Source organism: Rhinolophus ferrumequinum, chromosome 2 (genome assembly GCF_004115265.2).
Source record: "Rhinolophus ferrumequinum isolate MPI-CBG mRhiFer1 chromosome 2, mRhiFer1_v1.p, whole genome shotgun sequence".
NCBI lineage: Eukaryota > Metazoa > Chordata > Mammalia > Chiroptera > Rhinolophidae > Rhinolophus > Rhinolophus ferrumequinum.
The window spans coordinates 8,218,900-8,244,595 of NC_046285.1; the positions used below are offsets into that span (position 1 = coordinate 8,218,900).

General features: G+C 35.9%; 1 protein-coding gene across 6 annotated transcripts in view; it reads right to left on the reverse strand.

Moving 5' to 3' along the window:
• Window positions 1–867: 867 nt before the first annotated feature.
• HLTF (helicase like transcription factor) overlaps window positions 868–25,696 on the reverse strand; it is a 47,454-nt gene continuing 22,625 nt past the window's right edge. Inside the window, exons 13-25 of one of the 6 annotated variants that reach the window (XM_033132879.1) lie at window positions 25,417–25,503; window positions 23,307–23,401; window positions 18,916–19,059; window positions 17,905–18,043; window positions 17,121–17,256; window positions 15,940–16,119; window positions 12,740–12,864; window positions 12,073–12,263; window positions 9,220–9,345; window positions 8,773–8,885; window positions 8,253–8,433; window positions 5,569–5,649; window positions 868–3,104 (exon numbers count right to left, since the gene is read on the reverse strand). In XM_033132879.1, the coding sequence (XP_032988770.1) occupies window positions 2,952–3,104; window positions 5,569–5,649; window positions 8,253–8,433; window positions 8,773–8,885; window positions 9,220–9,345; window positions 12,073–12,263; window positions 12,740–12,864; window positions 15,940–16,119; window positions 17,121–17,256; window positions 17,905–18,043; window positions 18,916–19,059; window positions 23,307–23,401; window positions 25,417–25,503 (1,751 nt within the window). In that variant the 3' untranslated portion in view covers window positions 868–2,951. Of the gene's footprint in view, window positions 3,105–5,568; window positions 5,650–8,252; window positions 8,434–8,772; window positions 8,886–9,219; window positions 9,346–12,072; window positions 12,264–12,739; window positions 12,865–15,939; window positions 16,120–17,120; window positions 17,257–17,904; window positions 18,044–18,915; window positions 19,060–23,306; window positions 23,402–25,416; window positions 25,519–25,696 lie in introns of all 6 variants that reach the window. The other 5 variants (XM_033132870.1, XM_033132859.1, XM_033132899.1 and 2 more) reach the window with 5 other exon arrangements.

A 25,696-nucleotide genomic window follows, 5' to 3' on the forward strand; every position in this document is an offset into this window, starting at 1 on the left:
GTATTTTGGCTCTTTTTATTCAGAAGTACCACACAAAGAAATACCAAATTCCAGAATGCACAACTTGTAAGGAAGGTTACTATATACTTGCTGATGAATTAAATGAGGGAAAGCTGTCCATTATATATTTTTCACATATTTTAAAGTTAATATACTTAACTATTTAAGTTCTTGTTAATAAGCGAAACATAAAAATTGTCATCATGCTTTTAATGAATCTTCCAGATTCTTATGAAACTTTGGCAAGTACTTTAAATAAAATTAAGAAAAAATACACCAGTGCCTTTGACATTCCCTAACAAAACAAAAAAACAAAACAACATAACACTGTCTAAGGATAATTTCATTGGTACTCACTGATAATAAACAGAAGGTTATTTTCTTGATTAACTATTTCCAATCCTAGAGCTGTAATTAGGGCAAAATCTACAGCGCAGTGTGTGTGTTATCTAGTAATACCACTACACATAGGTATTATCACAACTTTTTTTCTGGCAGATGAGACATAAAATAATTGGAACCAATGTTTTAAAAGATCAAGACATTTAACATAAAATTTAAAACTATATACACTCTAATCTTTAAAGAAGAAATTCAACTAGTTAAATTGAGCAAAATAAGAAAGGTGGTAGGAATATTCTATTAAATTATTAAATTATTCTATTATTCTATTATTATTCTATTACTCATAGTAGTTTTTATGTACTGTCAGTAAAAATCAAGTAATTATATAATGCAGACATGTAATATACACATGTAATATAGATACCTTCACAGAAGTGTGACATTTATGAAAGATTAGATTTTCTTTAAAGTAGTCATTAAAATTATGGCGCTGAGGAAGCTACTACATTTTTGAAACCTTTATTGATTTTAAATTTAAAACAAAATCCAGTTTGAACCACAAAATTCAGTTTGAACAAGTGGGAATACAATGTCTTCAAGATATTTCTAATGCTATTATTCTACATAATAATGAAACAGAATTAACAGCATAGCATAATGTGAACTTTTCATTCTAGTGGTTTATACATTTTCTTAGGATGAATTAAATTTGTTGTTTTTTATTTAATGCCACTTAATATAACTGTACAAAAACAAAGGTTTTTTTTTAAATTGACTTGCCGAATTTATCATTATAAATGTATTTAAAAACACAAGTCTGTAAATGTTTCAGTAAAGAAGCAAGCAAAGTCTTCACCTTTCCAGGGAGTTTGCAAAGCTTTACCTTTGTAAGCAAGAAGAGTAGGTTGCGTTGTTTTTCTGCTGAAAACTTTATACTCAATCTCTCTGGAGTACTGGTATACAGAGAACCTTCATACTGTATTTCATGAGACGCTGATCAACCTGGTTTTTCGCGTAACGCTAGTCCTACAAGGTAAAGAACTTCCCCGTTGCTCCTAATGCTAGTGGACCGACCCCCCATTATTATTCTACACTCACCCCTGCAGAAAGCTCTGCTGGTCCTTTTCATCAGCCCTCTCTGCCTCACCTGCTGCCGAAGAGATTCTTGCTACCTAACCCAGTTTCCTTGGAGCAAGGGACAGGGCACAGGGAGCGGAGGGCTTAGCTGTTGACAGCCTTAGCCCATACCTTAGACGTGTGCCCCAGCACACATTCCTTCCAATCTCCCAGCTTTCAGTCAAGTCATTTCTAACACTTGTAAGTAAAATATAAGATGCTCTTAAGTCTGTATCATCAAACATAAAGCTTCTCCTGTTACAGTAACTAATCTCTTCTTAAAAAAAATTCCCTTAAGGAAAAAACGCCACTGACTACCTAATCTGATTGCTAAATTACAGCTTATTTGTTTTAAATGTGACTGAAAGAATCATCTAGAATTCTGCGGCAACTACTGTTTGATTATTAAAAAAGTAACAAAAAGATGATTAATTCTATAGACAGATGCAAGGATGAATTACTGAAGGTCCAAAATCGAATTCTGATTCTAAACATAATAACAAAGAAATGTTTCCATTCAGGATTAACATGTCTTTGAGAGTTAAAATGATTTTGGAGATTATCCAGTCCAACTTCCATCCAGATATCATACCTCTCACATATAGTAGTCTTCTGAATTATAAAAATTTATAAAGTTATTTAAAAAAAACCCTACATAAATAAAAATTATCTCTATATAGAAATATCTATTCAGCAATTCCATAATTTAAATATTCAAATCAAATTGGGTAGAATTGGTTCTCTCTCAGCCCCACAGACTGTATTTACACACTAACACATTGAGTGACATTTAAAAATGAATAATAGTACCACCAGACTAAAATGGAGAAAACAGTGCTCTAACATAGTCCCTCATTTTTTTCATGAACATAAAATTGCAAATCACTTACGTAAATTGTATCTCAATGAAACCGGGGGGAAAAACACAACTTACTAACCTGGACTTTGGTCTTTCGTGTTAAGGTTTGGTTCTGGAATGCAAATATGGTTTTGGAAGTCCAATAAAATCAATCTCTTGTATAGTCTGTGTATATATTAATCATTTATAAGGACTATTAAATCCACTGCATCACAAATGGGAGGCTTTGGTGAAAAACCAAATGTGTCCAACGTAGAAAACAACTCTTTACTTGGTCAAAAGTATAAAAGGTTTGACCGTATTTGAAATATGAAAAAGCTGAGTACTTGGAAGATATATGAAAATACTCAGCAGAGATACTATGAAAAGTTGAATAACAAAGTAACTTTTTTTCTCAAAAAATTATTTTAGGCCACAGTATAAACGGAACTTATTGCTATTTGAAGTATCATTAAAAATAGGTTCATATATAGAAGAGATTACGTATCAGTAATACATCTTCACTGATATAAAACAATATGCCCCATTTAGAAGACATACTCACTAGATCTCATTTCTAAAACTGTACTTTTCTCATTTCCAAGACTTCTGTATATATCTGATCAAACTAACCTTACCAAAATCCCACAAATTATAAATCAATTAAAGTTTTGATTTCATTAATTTTAGCTTGTTTCATTTCGTTAGCATTTGTTTTTTTAGTTCCAAAGGCTCCAGCTGCAAGTTCTCTCTTTGTGTTTTGTATTTTCAGCATATTTTCTTCAACAGAGTCCTTCACAATAAACTTTAAAAAGAAAAAAAAAAGGTTAAATTGGTTAAGTACTTTTTAGATCATAATCTTTAAAAATCTTTACTGTAAAAAAATGAAAATTTGAGACAATGAAAATGTTGATCTACTATAAAGGAATCTGCTTTCTATTATAGTTTTATGTAGCTTTCAAAAATGGTCCATAATCTGCTAGAAACCGTTTAGCTCCCCTTCCTTCCTGAACATAGAGTGAGAATATTTAGAACTTGATATAATAACTAGAGATGAAGAGTGACTTCCCTCATCAATATGGTTTTCTTCTATTAAAAATATAGCCATTAGGACATAAGTTACATCTCTAAAACCCCATTATCAGGTAAGAACAACACACAAAAAAGCAAACTTTATAGGCTACTCTGCAATTGGAATACAAGCAAAATAAATTTATCATTTAAAAAGTGAAATGAGATTTTCCCAGAAATGTAAGAATGAGCCTTTATCTGGTATTATTCATAACATTAAAAAACTAAAGAGAAGAAAAGTGATCATCTCAACAGATGCTTAAGAAGCATTTGATAAAATTTAACATTTATTCCTGATAAAAGAAAATCGTCATTAACCAAAAATATATGTCCTCAACCTTATAAAGGGCATCTACTAGAAACTTACAAGAACAACGTACTTAATGTAAAACAAAGCATTCCCAACAAAAATAGTAACAAGTCAAGAATGATTACCACCACAGTGCTACTCAACACTGTATAGGAGGCTCCAGTTACTGTAAAATGGAAAGTTGTGTTATAAAACATTACTGAAATACATAAAAGACGTAAATAAATGGAGAGAGACTAAGTTCCTATATAGAAACACTACTTATTTATGAAGAAGACAGTTCTCAATTATAAATTCAATAAATCCCAAATAAGATTTCTTAAATAAAGCTTGGTAACCTAAATCCAAATTTCAATTGAAGAGTAAATAATAATAATGAGACCAATACACTTTTCAAAAATAAGGGAAATGAGAGCATTTTGCTCTACTAGATATCAAAGCATACTTTATAAAACCATAGTAATTACAACAGTAACCTCCTGGGAATAGGAAAAGAGATCAATGGAACAGAGCCCATAAGCGCCCCATATAATGGTTTATGATAAAAGTGACATTTTAAAGAAGAAAAAAAGGATGGACTTTTCAAAAAAAATGGTGATGATACAAATGGTTCTTCATTTGAAAAAAAAATTAGAACCATATCATGAATCATAAAAGACAAAATATTTCAAAAGAATCAGAAATAAATACAGGGTATTTGTTTTTAAAACATGAAGATAAAGCTTTCTGTTCTAAGTAAGACCTTAAAATCCAGATAAAAAGAAAAAGGCTGACACGTTTCAAATCATAAAAATTTTAAAACCACCTCATGACAAAAAGTACATAAAGTTCAAAGATAAGCAAGAGCCTGGGGTAAACCATTTCCAATATACATAATAAAACAGTTAAAGTCAGAATATGTAAAAGGAGTACTTTTTGAAACTCTACTTTTTGCAAAGTAGGCAAAAGGTTTAAATAAGCAATTCACAGACAACACATATGTGAAATATGCTCAAGGTCTTAGGTAAATGCCAGTTACTATAGGGGGCACTTTTCTGACCATCAAATAAGCATCAAGTTAGATCCTTCTCATACATCATTAAGCCTATTTCGAAAACTTGGCAGTTATCTAATAACAATTCTAAATTCAGAATTCTAGTTTTCATAAGCTACCCTGAAGAAATACTTGTGTATAAACACAAAGATGCATGCAATATAATGCTCACTATGGCACTGTTTTTATTAGCAAATAAATTGTGCATGTTAAATAAATTATGATGTATCTATGTGCAGGTGTTAAAAAGAATGGGCTTGCAGAGTAGTCAAATCCACAGAGACAGGAAGTAGAAGCCGGGTGGTTGCCGGGACTAGAGAAAGGCAGGAATGGTGAGTTATTGTTCAATGGGCACAGAGTTTCAGTGTGAGATGAAAAAGTTCCAAAGATGGATGGGGGTCGTGACTACACAACAGTGTGAATGGACTTCCTACCACTGCACTGTACACTTAAAAATACTTTTTAAACATTTTAATTATTATGGTATGTCCATTTTACCACAATAGGAAAAAAAAGGTTTGATCTAAATATATTTCTATGGTAGAGTCCAATATATACTGTTAAGGGGGAAACAACATGTTGCAGAATAGTAAAGTATGATCCCATTTACCTTAAATGAAATTTTTAAAAAGAGAGATGTACACATAAGCATGAATGTATGTAAACATAGAGGGACTCTGAATATCGTATGTTAAAACTACTGATGGTCTCCTCTGAAAATGAGAATAAAGGTGATCATATTTTGCTCTAAATAATTTTATTTCAGTCTTTTACAATAATATATTCATGCATTATTTATATAACTTAAAAATCCTCATCAACTTATTTTTAAATGAGATGGCTTAAAAAACTCACTTTTGTGATGATAACCTCTTGCTTCTGGCCAAGTCTATGGCATCTGTCAAAGCACTGATCTTCAGCAGCTGGATTCCAGGCCTAACAAGACAAATAAAGAAACAAAAACTCATAGACACAGACAATAGTTTAGTTTTTACCAGACGATGTGGGGTGGAGGGTAGTAGAGGAGGGTAAAGGGGAGCAAACATATGGTGATGGAAGGAGAACTGACTCTGGGTGGTGAACACACAATGTGATATATAGATGATGTATTACAGAATTGTACACCTGAAACCTATGTAACTTTACTAACAATTGTCACCCCAATAAAGTTTAATAATAAAAAAAAGTAACATTAGCTAACTAACATAGGCATTAATCACAGGAATAGTCTTAAAGTAAAGAATAAAACAATGAAGCAATGAAAAGGGAAGAATAAGCAAAAAGATACAGAGTTCTTCACTTTAGAAAGAAGAGTCAAGTGATTTTGAAATAATATGAATTGTCAGGGTAGGATTGTTAAATTTTAAATTTAAACTATGGGGTGCTTCTTGAAGCTGAAAACAGGGTGTTTTGTAGAAAAGGAACATTTATACAGCAAAGTACCACCTGGAAATAGAAACAAAATTATAAACTCATATGTAGGTAAGTTTATAGTATAATTTATATTTAGGCTGTTATTCTTTCTTTTTCAAGTCCCCTTGAGACCAAGGGAAAAATAGATTTTACTATTAACATTAACTTGCTATAATTTGAGTTTTGGGTTATTTTTGATATATGTTAGATTTAAGGACATACTCAGCTTATGATTTTCTAATACTGACAGATAATCATTATTTTGTGACTATTTTGTATTTCACAATTGGACACATTTTGAAACCATTACACCAAGAATCCAGGTAAAATGTTCCTTTCTGTTGTCTGTATTTTTCTGGGAACCTTATGGTGAGCTGGCAATAATACATCTAGCATGATGACAGGAGTCAAACCTCTCTCATGATAGTATGAAACTGATAGCTCCCATTCTCACACAAGTGATAAAAGAAGCAAAACTCACAATAGAACATCAAAATAAATCTTAACTCTTATACAACACGGTAAAAGATTTTCAAGAGCAAAGTTTTCTTATTGAATCTTATTATTCTGGGACCTGGCTTTTGTTTTAAAGTTAGAAACAATACGTGAAAGCTTGAAATATTCAAACAACTTACTACAAAATTGCTAAAACATCCTATATGTTTTTTTAAACTATGCTAAAGAGTTTTAGTCTCTGCTCAACTTTATAATACTAACTAAATTACTTTATCTGGTATTAACACACTCTTATCAAGTACTAAGATTATAACCAAAGAAGAAAATCATTTGGGAATCTGTTCCAAAAATCAGCTTCTAGGATTTTCATCAGGTTAGTGAGTATGTAACTATCTGTAGTGACAATGAATATTTTTTATAATAACCATAAAATACTAAAACTCCAGCAAAGATTTAAAACTATTACATCCACAGAACCAAGCAAGGCAAGAGAACACAACAGCCCACAGCCATCCGTGACATTAACGTGAAACCCCTGAATACTGACACGTGGCTCTGGCTGTAATCTTACTCGGAAAGTTACCCTCAGGGGAGGGAAAAAGCCACGAAACAGGTACATGCCTCAAGGATAGCCTAACCAGAATTACTCAAATTTGTGTCTCAGTAAAATGTCTTTGTTATGAATTTTCTAACTGTTAGACAATAAACTAAAACAACAAGTCTTAAACCTGTGAATGCACAGAACAGCTCAGGGTAGTCTCTAGTAAAGCAGGACCCAAAGCAAGTTCCAGACTGAGTTAGTCGAGAGTGCCTCCTGCCCAAAGCAGCTCCCTTGTGCAATCACACAAAAGGGCTGCTACGTGGGTACAGCTCCAGGTCACAGACTTTGGTGAGCACAGTTAAAGTTTAGCTCCCACCGTACCCCAGGCCCGTATTACACAACCACAAGTGATAGCACGTAGCAGACACAAAAACCCACCCCGAACATTCCATTAATGGTCTTGCTTCTAAAACTGTGATGCTGACCACTTGTACCTGAATCACCTATGGTGTATATAAAAATGGATCCTCCTGTGTTTCATTCCAGATGCCTCAAGCTCTGGGACAAGAGGCCAGAAATTACATTTACCTAATTCTTTTGCATATTAAAGCTTGAAACCATCAGCACCCTGAGGTACTACTTTCGTATCTTGTTTAGACCAGATTCCCAAGACGTGTAAGAGTCCCTGACACAAAGCAGATCTCATTATACATATGTCGGAAATGAATGAAACAACTACTCTTAAAACATTACAGTTAATAGAAGCTTATTCTGTATTTAGAAGAGAAGCAGAAAAGCGCAGTACGTAAGGACTCTGATCCTGGTTTGCATGTTGCTACTAGCTGTGTGATGTTGGGCAAGTTATTTACTTCTCTGTGCTTGTTTCCTCACCTGCAAAATAGGGATCATAAAATCTACCTCCGAGGGATTTATGAGAATTTCATTTCATATATGGAAAGCACTTAAGAGACAGCCCTTGATACACATTTAACAAGTTATCTATTTCTAAAGCTTGCCTAAGGAATTTTCACAATCAATTATAACTATGAAGGTATTAACCAAATAGTTTGTCCTTTCTTTTTTTTTAAAAGAAGTAATAACATACCACAAAGTCTATAAAACTACTTACTGGATCCATTAAAAACACTCGAGAAGCTGCAGAAAGATTCAAACCAACACCTCCTGCTTTTAAGGACAGAAGCATTATAGTTGGAGATCCTGCTTCAGTGTTTTGAAAACACTGAATCGATTCAACTCTTTTCTTTTGGGCCATCGAACCATCCAAACGAGTAAACACAAATCCAGACGCTCTAATGGATGAGACAAAAGACAAGTAATATTTCCTATACTACAAAAACTTGTGAAGTAATTACCGTGTCTTCCTCTAACCAATTCTTTCACTCATTTATTTTGACAAACATTTACAAACTGTCTACTAATATGTCAGACCACAGTCAATTCTTTTCAGATATTTTCATAACTTGATCTTTAAAATCCCATACTCCCAGAAAATATTCTTCATTGTGACTCGACTGTTATTTTAGATAGTGAATGAATAAAACTGGTAAAGCATAAATATTTCTTGCTATCCAAATCAAATAACATTTATATAAAAATCCTTTCAAAGTGAGAAACACTGCTGAACTTACCTGAGTGGTGTTTCTATTAAAGACAGAAACGTCGTAAACTGAGAAACAACTAAACTTTTTATGCTGGGGTTCTTCTTTCTTAAGTCAATCAATGCATGCATTAAGGCATTAATCTGAAAAAAATTAGGACAGCCATTAGATGCCATTTTGAATTGGCAAACTACATCCAATTTTTTTTTAGTATGAAGAGAAAGCTGCTGCCACCTTGTTATTTCCCTAAAATGGGAAAAAGTAAGACCACTATTTTTTTTAAATTAAGACTGAAAGAATACTATCATCATCTGAAAACTTTCTCTTACCTCTGAAATTCACTAGATAAAAAGCCAATAAGTACCAACAGAGTATAATACTCAAATGACAGAATTAAAAGCATAATTATTTTTACACATGGTGTTTCTTTATATAAGCATAAAACAAATACTCAAATATTTGTGTATCTGTATTTACCTTTGAACTGGATGTCCATTCTGTGTTAGACTTTTTCTCAGTGTCACATGCCAAGTCTTCTGGAGGACATTCTAATAAATTATCTCCATGTATATCATTTCTGCATAAAGGGCATTTAGCATGTGGCTATGTAAGAAAGAACAAAGTATGACTGACACTTATCAAGGACCGGAAACACAAATTTGCCTAAAATTTTTAAAAAGCAATGTAAATTCTCTAATAGCTAACAATTTATTAAACCTTTAATTAGATTCATCCATTTGAGATAAATCTGTACATACTGAACTTCAGGCAGATATAATGTTCTAACATGGTAAAGTGGGATTGGGTAAAAAAGAGCAAAAGTATGTGATCTTAACTTGTAGCAGGAGCTTGAAACAATGAATATTGTACTATTTGCAGACAAGTAAAGAAACCATGAGTAACAGTTTCTTGAACCTAACTACAATATAGCATACTAGTTGGAACTATTTAGAAGCAAAAAAAATTTCCTCCTTAATGGCTTGTAAAGCCAGTCTAGATCCTTATATCCTATCAGGTTTCATGATAATAAAATAAGATTCTCTCTTAAATAACTACAGACCAAATACTATTATAATAAAAAGGACTCTGAGACTGAAACAATGTGAGAAGTCAGTGCGGTGAGGTTACCTTTAAAGAGGGCGAAGGGGATGACCGGAGGGTCACAAGGAGCCGCAGGCAGTAGTTACGTGGACGTGTTTGCTTCATAATTCACTGAGCTGCACAATTACTTGTGCGCTTTTTTCCATAGGTATATTACATATCAAAAATGGTTTAAAAAATTCTACCTCAGTTGAAGGACTGCTTAAAGGATGATTCCATTTCAAAAACTTCTACCCTACATAAGCTTCTAGACCTACCTTAATCAACACGATAGCCAACAGCCACATGCAGCAATTAAGCCCTTGAAACGTGGCAAAGCCAAATTAGATGTCCTTTAAGTGTATAACACCACTGGATTTTGGACATTCAAGTTGAAAGGGATCACAGGAAGTATCTCATTAATAATTTGCGTACCACCCCGGAGGAGGTGCAGTGCGCCCGTGACTGGCCCCCGCGGGCCGGGCCCGGTGTGGTTCCAATTCGGCGTCTTCTCCACCCGCACCTACTGCCTGCAGGATCCTGCCTGCCGCCGTGGGCATGGAAGTTTGGAGCCCGAGCCCCCTGGCCGCAGCGCCATCAAGCAGCTAATGCCGGCCTCTGCTTACTACAACTGTGACCCGGCGCCCCAGACCCTGGGCACCTGGCAGCGGGCCATGAGGCCATGGACTTTGGGGACGGGGCGGTGGAGGAACATCAGAGCCGCTTCTCTTCCGTTTAAATGCTCAAAGCAGGGCATGACTTGGCTGCGTCCTGTCCCTCCCTGTCCTCTCCACGGGAAAGGGGCCACTTATGTGAGCTCCCTTGACTGCCTGGTGGGCTCATGGACCCCACCCCAGGTGACCCCCACCATCAGATAAATCCTATAAACAGAACCCCAGAGAGGTGACCTGCCCCAATGGAAGATGGGCCTCCTGGGGGCCCAGCCTCCACCTCCACAGGAGGGAAGGCCTTTGTGGGGTGGCTGGAGGCGCTTCAGGCCCCCCCGCCCCCACACACACACACAACTCCACAACTTGCAGCTGCAGCTGGAGCTCCAGGCGCTCCACCCTCCATCCCAGGGCGGGGCTTCCGGCTCTGCCTTCCAGAGCAGCTCCCTCAGCCAGACATTCTGCTCCTAGGAAAAGGGACGTTTCTGGGAAGAACTCATGGCCAAAGGGCTGTTTCTGAGGGGACAGACAGGACTGGCCAAAGCAAGGACATAGCATCCATCGCATTGTCAGCAACTTCCAAATGAAACAGGCCGCCGTTTTCTAAAATGCAAAGCCCAACCTATCTTTGGGGCTCCCAGGCCAGGCCCCAAATTGTCGCAGTCCCTGTAACCCGCTCCCCCAGTCTTGCCCTAGGAAGGCCTAAATGTTTGGTCTCTGGCAGAAGCTCCTGGGTCTTCCTGCCCTCCGGGACTCAGCCCACACACCCCTGGTCCCCCCACACCCCATGTGGAGGACCGCCTGCTCCACAGTGAGGAGTGGAAAGGTGGGGGATAGGGTGTGGGGAAAGGGGGTTTGCCCCAGCTCCACAATGCACTGAAGCTGCACACTCAGACGTGCCTTCCTGCCAGGACCCTCCAGCTGTGGTCTGACTCCTTTTGTATACCTCAGGCAACCAGCCTGTCTTTCCCCCTCGCCTCCCTCATGGTATTTCAGGTGCCTGCCCACCGCGGGCAGCAGAGACTCCGCCAGGGCATGAGTGAAGAGGTGGCCCCAACTCATGAGGTCCCTGCCATACAGCATGGACCGTTTCCTGTGCCCCTGACCTCTGACCCCTGCCAGTCTAGGAGGGGTTCACTGACTGAGGGGATCTTCAATCACTATGCCTACTGGTGTAATAAAAGCTCATTTCCACAGGAAAAAAAAAAAAAAATTTATATTTTAGCTATACTGGAGAAATAAAAATATAAGAGTTAACCTTTGTTTCTACTAGAAAATTTAAAAGTACCTTTGTGTCCCGCATTATAGATCTATTTATTGGACAGCGATGATGTCAACATTAGAACGAGCATATTGACAGTGAAACATCCAAAAATATAGTATCCTTTTAGGTTAAAAGTGCTTAATTGTAAGAAATATATCCCCTATTAAAACACTGATATAACTGACCATGAAAGGTACATTAGCAAATCCAAGTGCAAAACTCTTTCTAGTCCGCTGGCCTTGAGTTTTCCCTCCAGTCAGGACTGGAGTGGTGCATCACTCTGCCAAACACTGAATCTGCACTAAGCGTAAAACCAACCTGCTCATTCTGAATGACTTGGCAAATACAGGGTTTACAGAAGACATGTGCACAGTGTGTTATAACAGGAACCGTTAGAGAATCCAAGCAAATTGCACACTCTTCATCAGACCCTGAGCTCAGAATTAACTTCATCTTCCTTATTAACTTCTCTCGCAGTTCTTCAGGTGTATCATTTCCTAGAGAAAAAGCTGAAAAATTAATTTCAGAGCAAAATTTGTAGTGTGACTAGACAAGTTAATCTTCCTTACACAGGAAAAAGTTTGGTTGGGTAATCTTTAGTCTTTTTCTGCCATAGGCACAAAGCATGGTTTAAATTTGAAATTTTAAGAAAAACTCTAAAGCTAAAATAGCAGCCAGCCACATGATATACTTTACACAGAAGCATCATCATAACACGATCCGCATGCACTACCACAGAATGAAAGGTAGGTCCAACTTGACCGTTCGTCTAAGTGTATCTATTAGTGGAAATTCTAGAAGACCTCATTAATATCCCATTTTTATTGGTAAGAGATTGTGGGGTATATTCCCAGTTGTGTCTTACACTAAAAGCAATGTCTATTTGACAAATAGCAAACTAAATTTAAACCATATGAAAAATTTCTCATTCTGATTTAAATATCTCTAACAAACATAATGGTGTAAACCAATCACATTTACCTACCTGAGGGACCGCTGGAAGACACTGCATTTGTAAGGAGGTGAGTATGACAACAAATCTGCCGCAATCTAAGCAAAAGACCCAGGACATCTGCATAGTGTGCAAGGACAGTCCCTTCATTAAAATACCTAAGGGTAAAAATGTTAGTATTACAAAATGTTACATATTGTAATAATATTTCCTATTCTAAAACAGTGAAATAAAAATGACATTGTTCTCTTCTCTGGAAATCACCTCAAAACAAGAATGAAAAACAGAAAAGCAAACTCTATCTTTAATGAAACCAGGAAAGATTTGTAACGATAAAACAAAATGTATCAGAAATGGCCGTCAATTACAGTTAAACTCAGATAGGAAGACGCCAAAAGATATGACTGCAGATCTCAGAACACCTTCTAGTGTACAGTTCTTCGAAACAGATGGCATGCTCTGAGGGGAAAACGTCTCAGGTGCAGAAACAAAACCAGGGTACATGACTGGTGGTTTGAACTTCCCTGGACAAGTTCTACACCAAGAAGGCAGGCAGGCAAGCTGAATAAGTAAAACACACACAGACCTGTTTTCAGAAAACTATGGGCACAGCATTCCACATTGTACGGACTCTTAAAGTTTCTGGTCTCTGTTATAGCAGCAGAAGCAAAACCTGAAAGAACTCACATGTAACCCTGAGTCCGAACTAAATAGTCATGTTTCCTGCTAGTCTGGGGCACAGCTAGGACCCCAACCCCTACATAAGAATCTCTTGATAACGGTTAGTCCAGAAAGAACTCAAGACATTCAAACAGAAGTCATCATCAGCAAAGAGCAAGAGGGAACAAATGGCAGTAAAAGAAAACTCATGAGCAAAATGTAGCCACAAAGCAGATAAAAATTATGACCAAGGATACTGCCATGATTTAATACCACTCAGTAAAACAATTCCTCCTAAAAAAAATTCAGCAGCTTAAAGCAGAGACACAGAGCTTTGAAAAGGTATGGCAAAACAACAGAAATGAAAGCTGAGCTAGCACGGCTCAAAAGTGTGAAAGAGGAAAGTAAACCATCAGAGAAATGAAAGCCACCCTAAAACCAGTATAAAAGAGACTTGCCACTGATAAAAAATGGCAAGAATGTGGGATACAGGATTGAGAAAAGCAAAATTAAACAGAAAAATGTAAAGGATCACAATAAAATACCACCTATGGACAAAGAACATCTAACATACGCAGAGAGAAATAAAATAAAGGAACAGAAAACAATATTTAAAGAAAACTTTCCTGGCAAGTGGGGGACGGAGGGAAGGCCTGGAAGCCAAAGATTTAAATGGTACATATTCCAGAAAAAAAATCAATAGAGAGAGGTCCTGGTCAAATTGCTGGACTTTAAAGAAAAATATAAAATAAAATCAGGGTTTTCCACAGAAACATTCAATATAGAATACAGCAGAACTATGACGATACAGGTTCTGAAGAAGAATGGGTGATCCAAAATTACACACCAAGTTAATCTGATATTTAAGTATTAAGGCAATAGAGGAAATTTAGCCTAAGGGTTAGAGCAGATTCTAGAACTAGACTAAGTTCAAACCTGATTCTGCCAACTCAACTATGAAACCTTGGGCAGGTTTCTTCAACTCTGTCTTGAGCTTCCTAAGCCGTAAAAACAGTAGCATAATAAGAATACACACCTCATAGGACTGTTGTATTACAAAAGTTAACAGATGCACAGCATACAGAATACTGCCTAGCCTATCATAAATGATATAATTATGTATCTGCTGTTTTAAGTAATAGTAGTATTATGGGAACAAATACTTCTAAATATTCAAGCATGTAAGAATAGGCAATATAATATAAATCCCAGCTCTGCATTCACTAGCTGTGTGACACAATACAAATTACCAACTGCTCTGTGCCTCTTTGCTTTGAAATCTCTGCTTTGAAAACTCTTGCTCAGGACAATCCTTCTCAATAGCTCTAATTCCTATTAACGCTACTTTGTAACTCACTAAAGTTCTTATGTTTTTAAGATTCCCCTGTTTTCTCAGCCCTGTTCTGCCTTCACTGGTCTCCGACTCATTCTGGTTCCTACGGGCATTTGCCTCAAACATGCTCTGGCTTGGATTACACTTTCGCACCTCCTACCGATCCCCAATCCCTTTCATCTACTCCCTCAACGTCTATTCCCAGATTTCCAAGTGTTGGTGGAAAGTCATCCTGACTTAACTTCTACATGTGTCCAGGAAGTCTCTCTTCCCCTCTAAAAACCACACCTTTTTATGATTGCTGTAATTCCTTCCTCAGCTTCCCCCTCTGTCTCATACATATCCGTCTCATATTTCATTGATGGTACTCGATATTATTTACCACCACCCAGGCTTCATTTTTCTCCAATTTGCTTTATTCTCTTTTGCATCTGTAATCTCTTCCATGTTCTCTTCCTTTTAAGGCAGTTACTCAAATAAAACTATCAAATAACTGCTCCAGCAACCAACTATAGATCCTGTCTACCAGTCTCACTCTTCTTCCTTTCACAAAGTTTGTGAAAAATGGTCTACCCCTAGAGCTGCTACTTCTTTGCAAATTCCCTTAGTCCTACAATTTGGCTACCCACCTCATTATTCTGGTGAAACTATTCTGAGAGTTACATGGGTAACTTCTGAAATCACCAAATTTAACGGCCTTTTCTAACTGTCTGCGCCACGTGACACTACTGGCCATTGCCTCTAACTTGATGATGTTGTCTTGCCTGGATTCTGTGACAGGCTTCTCTTTCTTCATACTTCTCAACTAGATAGAACCTTCTGCAAGTGGCTTTTATTTTCTGACTTCTTGAATGTGGGGACAGTCCCCAAAGTCTTGGGCCTTACTAGGTCTACTTTCTATACATATACTTCTCTCAATGTTTTCATCTACTCACACGACACAGAGCCAGGAATGGAGAAGCAAGCATGGTGTTCTGACTAGAAATTTAGAACTTGCCATTTCATGTAAACTTTAAATTTTTTCCCTAACTTAAGAAATTACTTACCTGGTAAGTTATGATATGAATTCATCCACTTAACTATTAATTTGTAAAAAGTAGTTTAAATATAGTTAAAGAAGCAAATTATCTTTCAGTATACTTCAGACTTTAATGCTAACGTATCTTAAAAAGACTATTCAGTTAACTGGGAAACAAACAAAATAAAAATTATTTTCTAAAATGGTTTTCTTTCTCCATACCTTCCAATAGTATCTCTGCCTTCATTTTTCACAGACTGATAAATCTTTCTCTCTTCTTCTGAAAGTGTAATGTGCTGAATAAATACTTTACGTTCTGGTAACTCCAAAACAGGTTTTCCTTTAATTTTGCTTGTCTTTGTTCTTCTGAGTGTAATATTTTTAATTAGCGACTGTAAACGCCTAGTCAAAATAAAACAAATAATTACATTAACTTTATATTTCTGTGTAAGCTGATTCACAAGAAAAAAGATTATTTTAAGTTATTAAAGTTTTATAACCTTAGTAAAGGATTATTTAAAAATCTCTTAGTTGAGGTTTTATCCAATCTGATAATGACATACATATTCTACAAATAGAAAATTATAGCAACAAACGCATTGAAATCAGACCCTCAATTCAACATCTGTCAGACAGTTAAATCTTTATGGTCTTCTCCCCATTTTTGTTCTAATCACTAACCGGCTAATGAATCCCAAGCCCTCTGTCTGAAAACCAATACTCTAGACAAAAATTAAACCACATTAGACTAATACCTTGCAAAACAGCAATCACCAAGCTGAATTTTATTTACGTTCTCAACTTCTGTCTCCATCAGAAACAACTTTCTCTTATAAAGCTCTTATTGATGCCACACTGTACATCATTCCGTCATTCAATTACCACTATATAAGCTATACAAGGTAAGTTATGAAAATTCAGTGCATAATGGACCCTCAGAACATACAACGTTTTCCTGTCACTGCCTAAGTTATTAATGGTGGTTTCGGGGGTAAGAGCTACACAGGAAGACCATAAAGTTCTGCCTTTCTTTTCAGTTTGACCAAAATCATGGGAAAGGAGGGTTTGTGTTTTAGGGATAGTTAGAAATTTTTGTCTCCCCAAACTAGGTTCTGAGAGTCAAAGGCATGAAGCTGTACACACTTTCTGTAGAGGAAAGCCAACAGTCTAGTTAAACAACCATGTTTCCCCGAAAATAAGACCTAACCGGAAAATAAGCCCTAGCATGATTTTTCAGGATAACGTCCCCTGAACATAAGCCCTAATGCATCTTTTGAAGCAAACCTTAATATAAGACCTGGTCTTATTTTTGGGGAAACACGGTAGTAATGAAAGCGGCAACTGGTTCAGCTGCTAACAGTTACCTGTAGCTACCATTAATCAGTCATCATGAAATTGCTTACCTAAGTCCTCCTTCATCTCCCATTGTGACAGGACGCTGTATTGTTCTATGCCACCACTCTCGATCAATAAATGGTTTAAGTTTTAAAAAGGAAAGAAGAGACCACAAGTCCTTTAAAGAATTCTGAATTGGAGTACCTAAAAGTAACAGGAAATTGTTACAAGTCTATAACCAGAATATCCACCCAGGTGGCCATCTGGTCCAAGGAGAGGAAACAACAGTTGAAAATGGGCACTCAGTACCAGACCCACACACTCACTATCCAGCTGTGACTATAATCCCTTGTTAAACATATACATAACCTCAAAACATACTCGTGTGCTAATTTTTAACTCTCATTTGTCATACTGACAAAGAAAAAGACCACAGACCCAGCAAATTCAACTTTCTCCTTATCAAGAACATTTGATTTTTAAATCAGCAGCACTACCAAGAAGGAAAAAAATTGATTTGAGTTTATATTCTCTTCCCCATCCTCTAAGTAAAAAGAAAACAGGTTCCAAGATAGGAAGTAAATAAAGATTCTGATTGGAGGATTAAAGTGTCTAATGAATCTCCAAGGTTCAAGAAGAATTCTAGTGGTTGTCCCATAAATTACCTGTAATTCAAATGTTGCCATATCGTGGGCAATAATGAAGAACAAGTCAAAATATTTTTAAATGACTTCTATGACTAATTTTGGAACAGACTTTATAGACACTTGAAGTTTACAAAGTTACCTCACTAACTTACTTAATGATACATATCTCAGAATTATTTTTTTTAAAGTATGATGCTATCATTACCTGTCAATACCCATCTTCTTTCTGCTTCTAAATCAAGTACAGCTTTCGTTTGCTGAGCATTTGGATTTCGGATGGCATGTCCTTCATCCAGGATCACTCTTAGCCACCTTAGGCTATGTAATGGACTATCACCTTTTGTCTGAATAAACGTTTCATAGGAATTAAAAACATAGGCAAGTAAAATAGTACTTTATGTAATTTGACAAATAATATGAGTTGTTACTCTCAATATCAACTTACTACGTGGAAGGCACTGCTTTAAGCACTACATACATTAAATTATTGAATGTTCACAAGCGTATCAAGCATTCTTACTCTTATTTTACAGATAAGAAAGCTGAAGTACCAACGTGTGAAATACGTTGCTCAAAGTACCACAGCTAGGAAGCGGCAGAGTGAGCATTTAAACCCGGGTAGTTAGTTCTCTGCTGTGACCTTGGTTCAATACACTGAGCTACTCTGCCTCAGACTGAAACATAGTGATAATATAAAAATTGTCAATTATAAGAATTATTTGAATATAACATAAATACTTTCTTTTATGTAAAAGTTAACATTCTTATCAGAAGACTGGAATTTTGACAATAAGGTATTTTGAAAAACATTTTAACTTAACTGGAATTACAGGCAAACAACAGTCAGACTTCTAAATGACTTGGGAAACTCATGAATTTCAGCTACAAAAAAGCTTACTTTTAAACTGAGACAATCAAATCATTGTGACAAAATACAATACTGTAGAATATTGAAACAGCAAAATTCATTTACAAATTGTTACATACTTAGTTAAAACTCAAATTTAAAATTTTAACTCCAAGTGTTCTAAATGAAAAGTATTCTTACATTATTATCTAGAAAGTCAAACTTTTTTTTGCAAAATATTAAAACAATTATAAAAATTTAGAAAGAAAAAAGAAAAAGTATAAAGCCTGAATGTTAGAAAAGTTAGGAAACCTGAAGTATATTTCTTAAATTCAATTTCTGAACATCTCTAAGTATTAACATACTTACTCCATAGTCATGAGTTAAAATATTGTATGTGGTCAAAACAATATCCTGTTTGGAAAGCAAGGCCGGGTCTCTAATACGATCGGGACCATAATAAACATAAAAATTCAAGTGCACGTCTGATTTTATATGTTGTCCAAACTGGTCCTAAAAGAAAATTAGATGTATTTTGAATAATAAGCAGATTAGTGTCAGGTTTCCTATGTGTATAAAAAAAGTACCATCCTTGTAGTGGTGTCACAAATCACTCTACCAAAATTACATAAACTCAAGTTTCCTACAATTTACTAAAATAGCAACAATGATAATAATACTAATTATTATTTTATTGTCAGGAAAGCTGTCATATATGCAATAATAATATATTATATAGACTTTGCCTGGCCCTACAAATGAGCAGCCACTTCATTTTTAGGAGGAAAGAAAAAAACCAAGCTTCTTTAAAACTATAATTAGTTTTTCAAATTTAGTATTTTAACACAAAGAATCTTTAATGTTTCCCATTAGTAGACTTAATAATATCAAAATTAAACAGTAAAACGAGCAACCAATATTCCCAAGTATGTAGGCAAAGATTCAAGCACAGTATCCACTTTCATTCATTACAGGCCTACTGTGTGCCAGGTACTAACCAGAAGGGTGGTGTAGCTAAAAAAGAAAAATAAAAGCTGGTGCCTGCCCTCCCTGAGGACATGATCAGTTTTTAAAACTTGAGTTTTGGTTGTTGTTTTAAATCATGAAAACAATATTATGTGGGAGATTCTGAGCAAAAATAAAATAAAATAAGTAGATTAAAGACAGAAGAAGACATCAAGGAGAGATAGCTCAGAAACCATTAGGTGAGAGACGATAAAGCCCTACACCAAAATGGCATAAGAACAAAATGGAAAGAACAGGTGTGACAGGAAGACACTAAGGTGGGACTTGAGGACTAATATGGGATGTCTTCATAAAGGAGAAGACAAAGAAGCCACTTAAAATGACCGCCTCAAAGAACTGTGTGATAAAGATAGAGGAAAGTTTATAAAAAAGAAGGGGAAAGCAGATATCAAGATGAGAAAGAGATAATGAGTATTATTATGTTAGAGATTTAAAGTTTTTGGTCACTACAGAATATCTGACTAGAGAAGTATACTAGGAAAATTTAAATATTGGCCTATAATGCAAATGTAGATATGAATTCTAAAGTTATCAGCAGACAGTACATGAAGCTATAGAAGTATGATTTTCTAAGAAGAACATGTATAATGAGAAACAGAGCCTACAGAATACTGATATTTAAAGAGCAGGCCTATGCTCCTATTGGAAGATATGACATAATGCTTGGGATATGATTTAAAATATTCCAGCAAAAAAAAAATTTAAAGAAGCAAATTTTGAAATTCTTAAATCTTGATGAGTAAATGAAAATCTCATTTAAATTTTGCATATTACTTAAAAAAAATACCACACTTTAGGGGGACAAAGAGACTTACTAAATAGGAACCATGGGAGAAAAATAGGTATGGAGAGAAACAGTGATAAAAAATTGAGACAGCAAACAAAATTTTGGGAGAGGCCAAGGAATAGCAGAGTTTCAAGAAAAAATACAAGATCGAAATTTAAATTTTTAATTTATGTCCATTTCCTCTCCTTACAAGAAGGTTTAAAGATGGTTTACAAAATAAGATATAACAAAAAAGTAATAAATAGGAAACAAAGTCAGGGCAGAGGAAAAGAAAACGAGAACTCATCGACACGGCAACAGTGAGGTCACGGAAGGCCTTCCCAAGAGTTTCTGTGGAGGGTGGGAGCAAACACCGGGCTACAGTGGGCTTGACAAGAAAACGACACCTGAAATAGTGAAGGCAAAAGGAAAGAGAAGAGAGGATAAAACATGGAAAAGTAAAGGTGAAAATGTAGAAAATTTTATCAAGAAATCTGGTGGAAAGGAAAAGAAGAATGAATCCAGTATGAGAAAACTGAATCAATGGGGATCGCCTTGAAATAGAATGAACCATATTTGTGGAAGGTTTAGATTTTAAATAGAGGAAAATTAACTGTTCTGGAGAAAGAGTTTCTATTGAGTTCTAAAAAGAAACTACTGAGTTTCTAGTCACTTTGCTAGGTTACGTGTCTATGTGCATGTGTGTGTGAATGAAACAGATGCTATTTCATTTTCCATGGGGAAGATAAATAACTTATCTAAATAACCAGAAAAAGAAAATAGTGGAAGTGGAATTAGTAGCTGACTCCTTTCACTGTATTCTTACCCATGTCTGAAGACAAGAAAGTGACAATAAGGTAGAGCTGGCCTGCTCATTAGGGTGCTAGGTCATTTACTCAGGGGGTAGGAAGCGAGTAGCTTGTTGAGAGATTGCAGAATTCTCATTCTTGACCAGGGATCCCTACATACCCAACCATCCCTCAGCCCTTTAAAAACCAGTTTTCCCACAACCTCAATTAAGTAAGATTTTGCCAATGTTTGCTTTTTGAAGTTTGGATTAGCAAAACTTCTGTAGTTTTCCAAATATAAAATTATAATAAAATACTGAGTTCCCATTTTAAAAATACATCTCCACACCCCATGTTCTTAAAAAATCAGTTCTATTGTTTATTCCTCCATTAACACTTGTAAACCTCACCCTGAAATTGCCATTCAAGTACCCATGTACTGCCCTTCCCATGATGGACCACATATCAAAAGAAAAAGCATAGTTTTGTTGGAATTTAAAAAAGAGCTAGAGACAACAAAAACTCATTCTGGTCCTAAGAGGAAAAATAACACACTAATCAAGAGAAGGTATATTTTAAAAAATAAATACACCAAAAACTTATAATAAAAAAAGATAAAAAGTCAAAGGGAAGACTACATAAAAGTCAAAAAGAAATCACAGAGGCCACAGAATTTGACAATTAGACAGTTAACTACTTTTTATAGTTATTTGTATCTTTTCCCATGCACTTTAGAAAACTAGTGGCAGAAACCAGATTACAATGAGTTAAGTAGCTAGTAAGTAAAAGCACAATGTGAAAATTAAACCCCAAGAGGTAGGACACTGAACAAAAGCAGCTGAGTAGCAACTTGAAGGTGAGCCAATCAAGAGAAAGTATTTAAGAATGAGAAAGATCCGAGTATGTTTCATGAAAGAGCCAGTGGGGCAAGACAATAACAAGGCAAGGGGAAAAGTAACAGATAAAATGCAAAAGCTGGGGACAGCCTGGTGGCTCAGGCGGTTGGAGCTGTGCTCCTAGCTCCGAGGACTGCCAGTTCGATTCCCACATGGGCCAGTGGGCTCTCAACCACAAGGTTGCCGGTTCCACTCCTGGAGTCCCACAAGGGATGGTGAGCTCCACCCCCTGCAACTAGCAATGGCAACGGCAACTGGACCTGGAGCTGGGCTGTGCCCTCCACAACTAAGACTAAAAGGCCAACTTGATTTGGAAATAAGTCCTGGAAGTACACATTGTTCCCCCAATAAAGTTCTGTTTCCCTTCCCCAATAAAAATCTTTGGGAAAAAAAAATGCAAAGGCTGGAAGAGGTGGCAAGCAATGTGTAGACTAAGGTAATGGTCTCACAAAGAGTGGGACCTCTTCCACCTCTGAGATTAAAGGAGGAAAGGCCAGGAGAGAGGCAGATAACCTTGAAGGTGACAAGAATGGAAATTCACATCCAGTGGTCTTTATGTTCACAGCGCTTCTGATAGAGTCATTATTTCTTTATATAATGCAGCTTGAAGCTCACATTGGAAAGGAAACAGCACCAAGCTGCTTCTTACACACAACACATAAAAAGGTTCCATTCCAATGTAATGTTTTTAGAACAGAAAAGCAATCTAGAAGGAGAAATAAAAACACATTTTTTTGTGTGTGGGTATGCTCTAGAGTCAGAATGGTAGTGACTTAGCTCCATCATTTATTAGCCAACGACCTTAAGTAAATTACTTAATTTCTCTGTCTTTCTATTTGGTCACCTGGAAAGTGAGAATAATAGTTGTCAAGATGAAACGAGAAAATGCATGAAAAGAGCTTAGGGGGAAACTGAGCACATAGGAGCTCAGTAAATGTTACAAGCTGTTATAAAAACAAATTATTGTTAATGGTGTTCTCAGAAGAGGTTCCTACGGCTCATAAATATGGCGGTCTCACATTACACACATTTCCTACTTTGGTGGACAGAAATTGTAGAAGCAGATCTTATAGCAACTGATTATGTTTCTTTCTCTACTATAAATCTTCAAAAAAAATTACTTGAGCAAATATAACCCCAATTCACCTAACAATTATTTGAACTTAGACATAAAGTGCTGACCAAGCATATTTCTCCCAATGAATGACATTTTAACAGAATATTTTTTATCGTGTAAGACCAACATAAATTATTTGACATTTTAAAAAGACTGTGAAGACTTACAATCCAGTTGCTTAACACGGAAAGTGGACAGATGATCAGTGTTGTTCTAGATCTCTCTTCCACAGCAGTTTTCTTTGAACTCTCCACTGCAGATGCTGAAAGATGGACCGGTAACACAGACTTTAGGTGGTTTTTCTCAAATATGTATGAAGTGAATAAAGAGATGACAATAACGTGCCTCTACGAACAGGGCAATCAGAATTAAAATGAAGCACATGGACTTGTTTCCAGCTATGATGAGTACGAGGAACAAGACTTACCTTGCCACTTTGAACAGCTAAATATCAAGACAGTGACTATTTATGCGAGAGGTAGAGGACTGTGATTGAGGGGGAAGTTTAGAATACCTCCGATATTAAGTTACTCATAGTTACTCATTAAGGTGAACACTAATTGTATGCAGTTTTCTGAATCTGTCTTAGAGTTGACGCGGTAGCCAGACAAGCCAGCTGAGATGGCTCCTGTGGTAATAACCCACTTCCTGACTGCACTTCCTGTGCAGTCCCATCCCGCACTCTACTTGGGTTAGTCTGTGTGACTAACAGGCTATGTCAGAAGTGATGCCATGGCACTTCTGAGATTAACTTATAAAAGACGCTGCTTTTCGCACTTTGGTGTTTCTCTCTCTCTCTCTCTCTCTCCCCCCCACCCCATCACTCTCTCTGGGGGCAGCCAGTGTTGTGAGGGCACTCAGGCAGGCTATGGAAGGACACCCTCCTCCTTTTATATGAAAGGTAAGAGAGTAGCTCACTGTTCCTTTGTTTTACATTTCTCCAGTGATTGAATCTGCATATATTTTCCTATGTTTATTGGTTAGTTGGGTTTCCTTTCCATAGATTGTACATTTATATTCTTAGCAGTTATTGTATTGGATTATCCTTTTCTAATTGATTTGTAGAGTATTCTTTACATATTCTAGATATTAATCCTTTGTAAGTTATACTTATCACAAATATCTTCTTAGCCTTATCATTTTTCACTGCTTATAATGCCTTCTGGTGCATGGAAATGTTAAATGCAGTAAACTGTAATTAATCTTTTTCTTACGATTTTGTGTATCTTATTTAAGAAATCACTATTTACCACAAGATATGGCTTCTGTCTCCCCTCTCTGACTTTTGTTTCTATTGTTTTGCTCTCCCAGAAACTTGTTTATTTTGGTTTTATTTTGGTTTTATCACAGCTATGATTTTTTTAACTTTCTCTCTTGTATTATAGTCATGTGTCTACAACAGAGACGTTTTGTGTGAACTTAATTCTATCTCAATTCAAATTCTATCTTAATTCTATCTCAACTGAAAGTTCAACATTTCTTGAAATTTCTTAAATTAGGATGAAGAGTAATCTACCTGAAATGTCATATTTTCCATTCTTAATTGTTTGATTTTTAGGCCAACAAAAGGTAGCTCGTTTTCATCATTGTGTTAGCTCAAATATCACCTTCTTAAACATGCTCCTTCAGTCAATCTTTATTTCACTATCCTTATTTTCTTCACAGAACTTGTCTATAATCATTTACTTATTTGATGTTTCCCCATCATTAGGTATAAGCTCCATGAAAGTACACTTTTATCTGCTGTATCCCCAACACGTAAAATACAGGAGACTCAGGTACAGAGATATAACTTGTCTCAAATTTCAACTCTAGTTCAATCTCTTTCCATTTCAAATATTTAGACTCCTAGGCAGTATAGTTTTCCTATCAATTACAAAATATAAAATTATAAAATTATAAAAATAATAAAGATCACTAACAGTCTTAAGTGAAAAGCAAATTCTACTCATACCAAGAAGTAAATCTTTATTATAATTTAAATTAACTCAAATTAAGTTTTGAAGCAGGCATAATACATTCACTAGAAATATCCCTGCTGCTCAGATGAATAAGGGACGACCTCCTCCTCCAACTGATTTTTGACCTAAATAAAGTAATAAAATAGGAAAAGGTACTGAAAGGAAAACACACCAAACAATTTTTTAATAGGATTATGTATTTTTTCTTTTCTCTACTTTCTAAACTTATTATATGGTTTTATAATTTTTGTCATTAACAACTTTTTCACTGAAAAACAGAAAAAACAAAAACTAAAAAACCAGCAGATTTACTGACCTTTTTTCAACATTTTCTTTTTTGTTACAGGAGTAGATGAAGTAAGTGCACATGCAAATTCTGCATCTTCTTTAATCTTAGAAGATCCTGCTGAAGTAAAAACTACAGAATCATTAAGCTATTTGAAAACCAATTCTCTCCTGTGTTTAGGTACAGGTACTTTCTGAGGATAGGAAATAGAATACCACTTCCACACTCTCTATCTTAAGAGCTTATATTATTAAAAAAGAATAAAATAATATCTGGTACCCAAACTTGCCTCTCTGTCGCTAAGCATCTT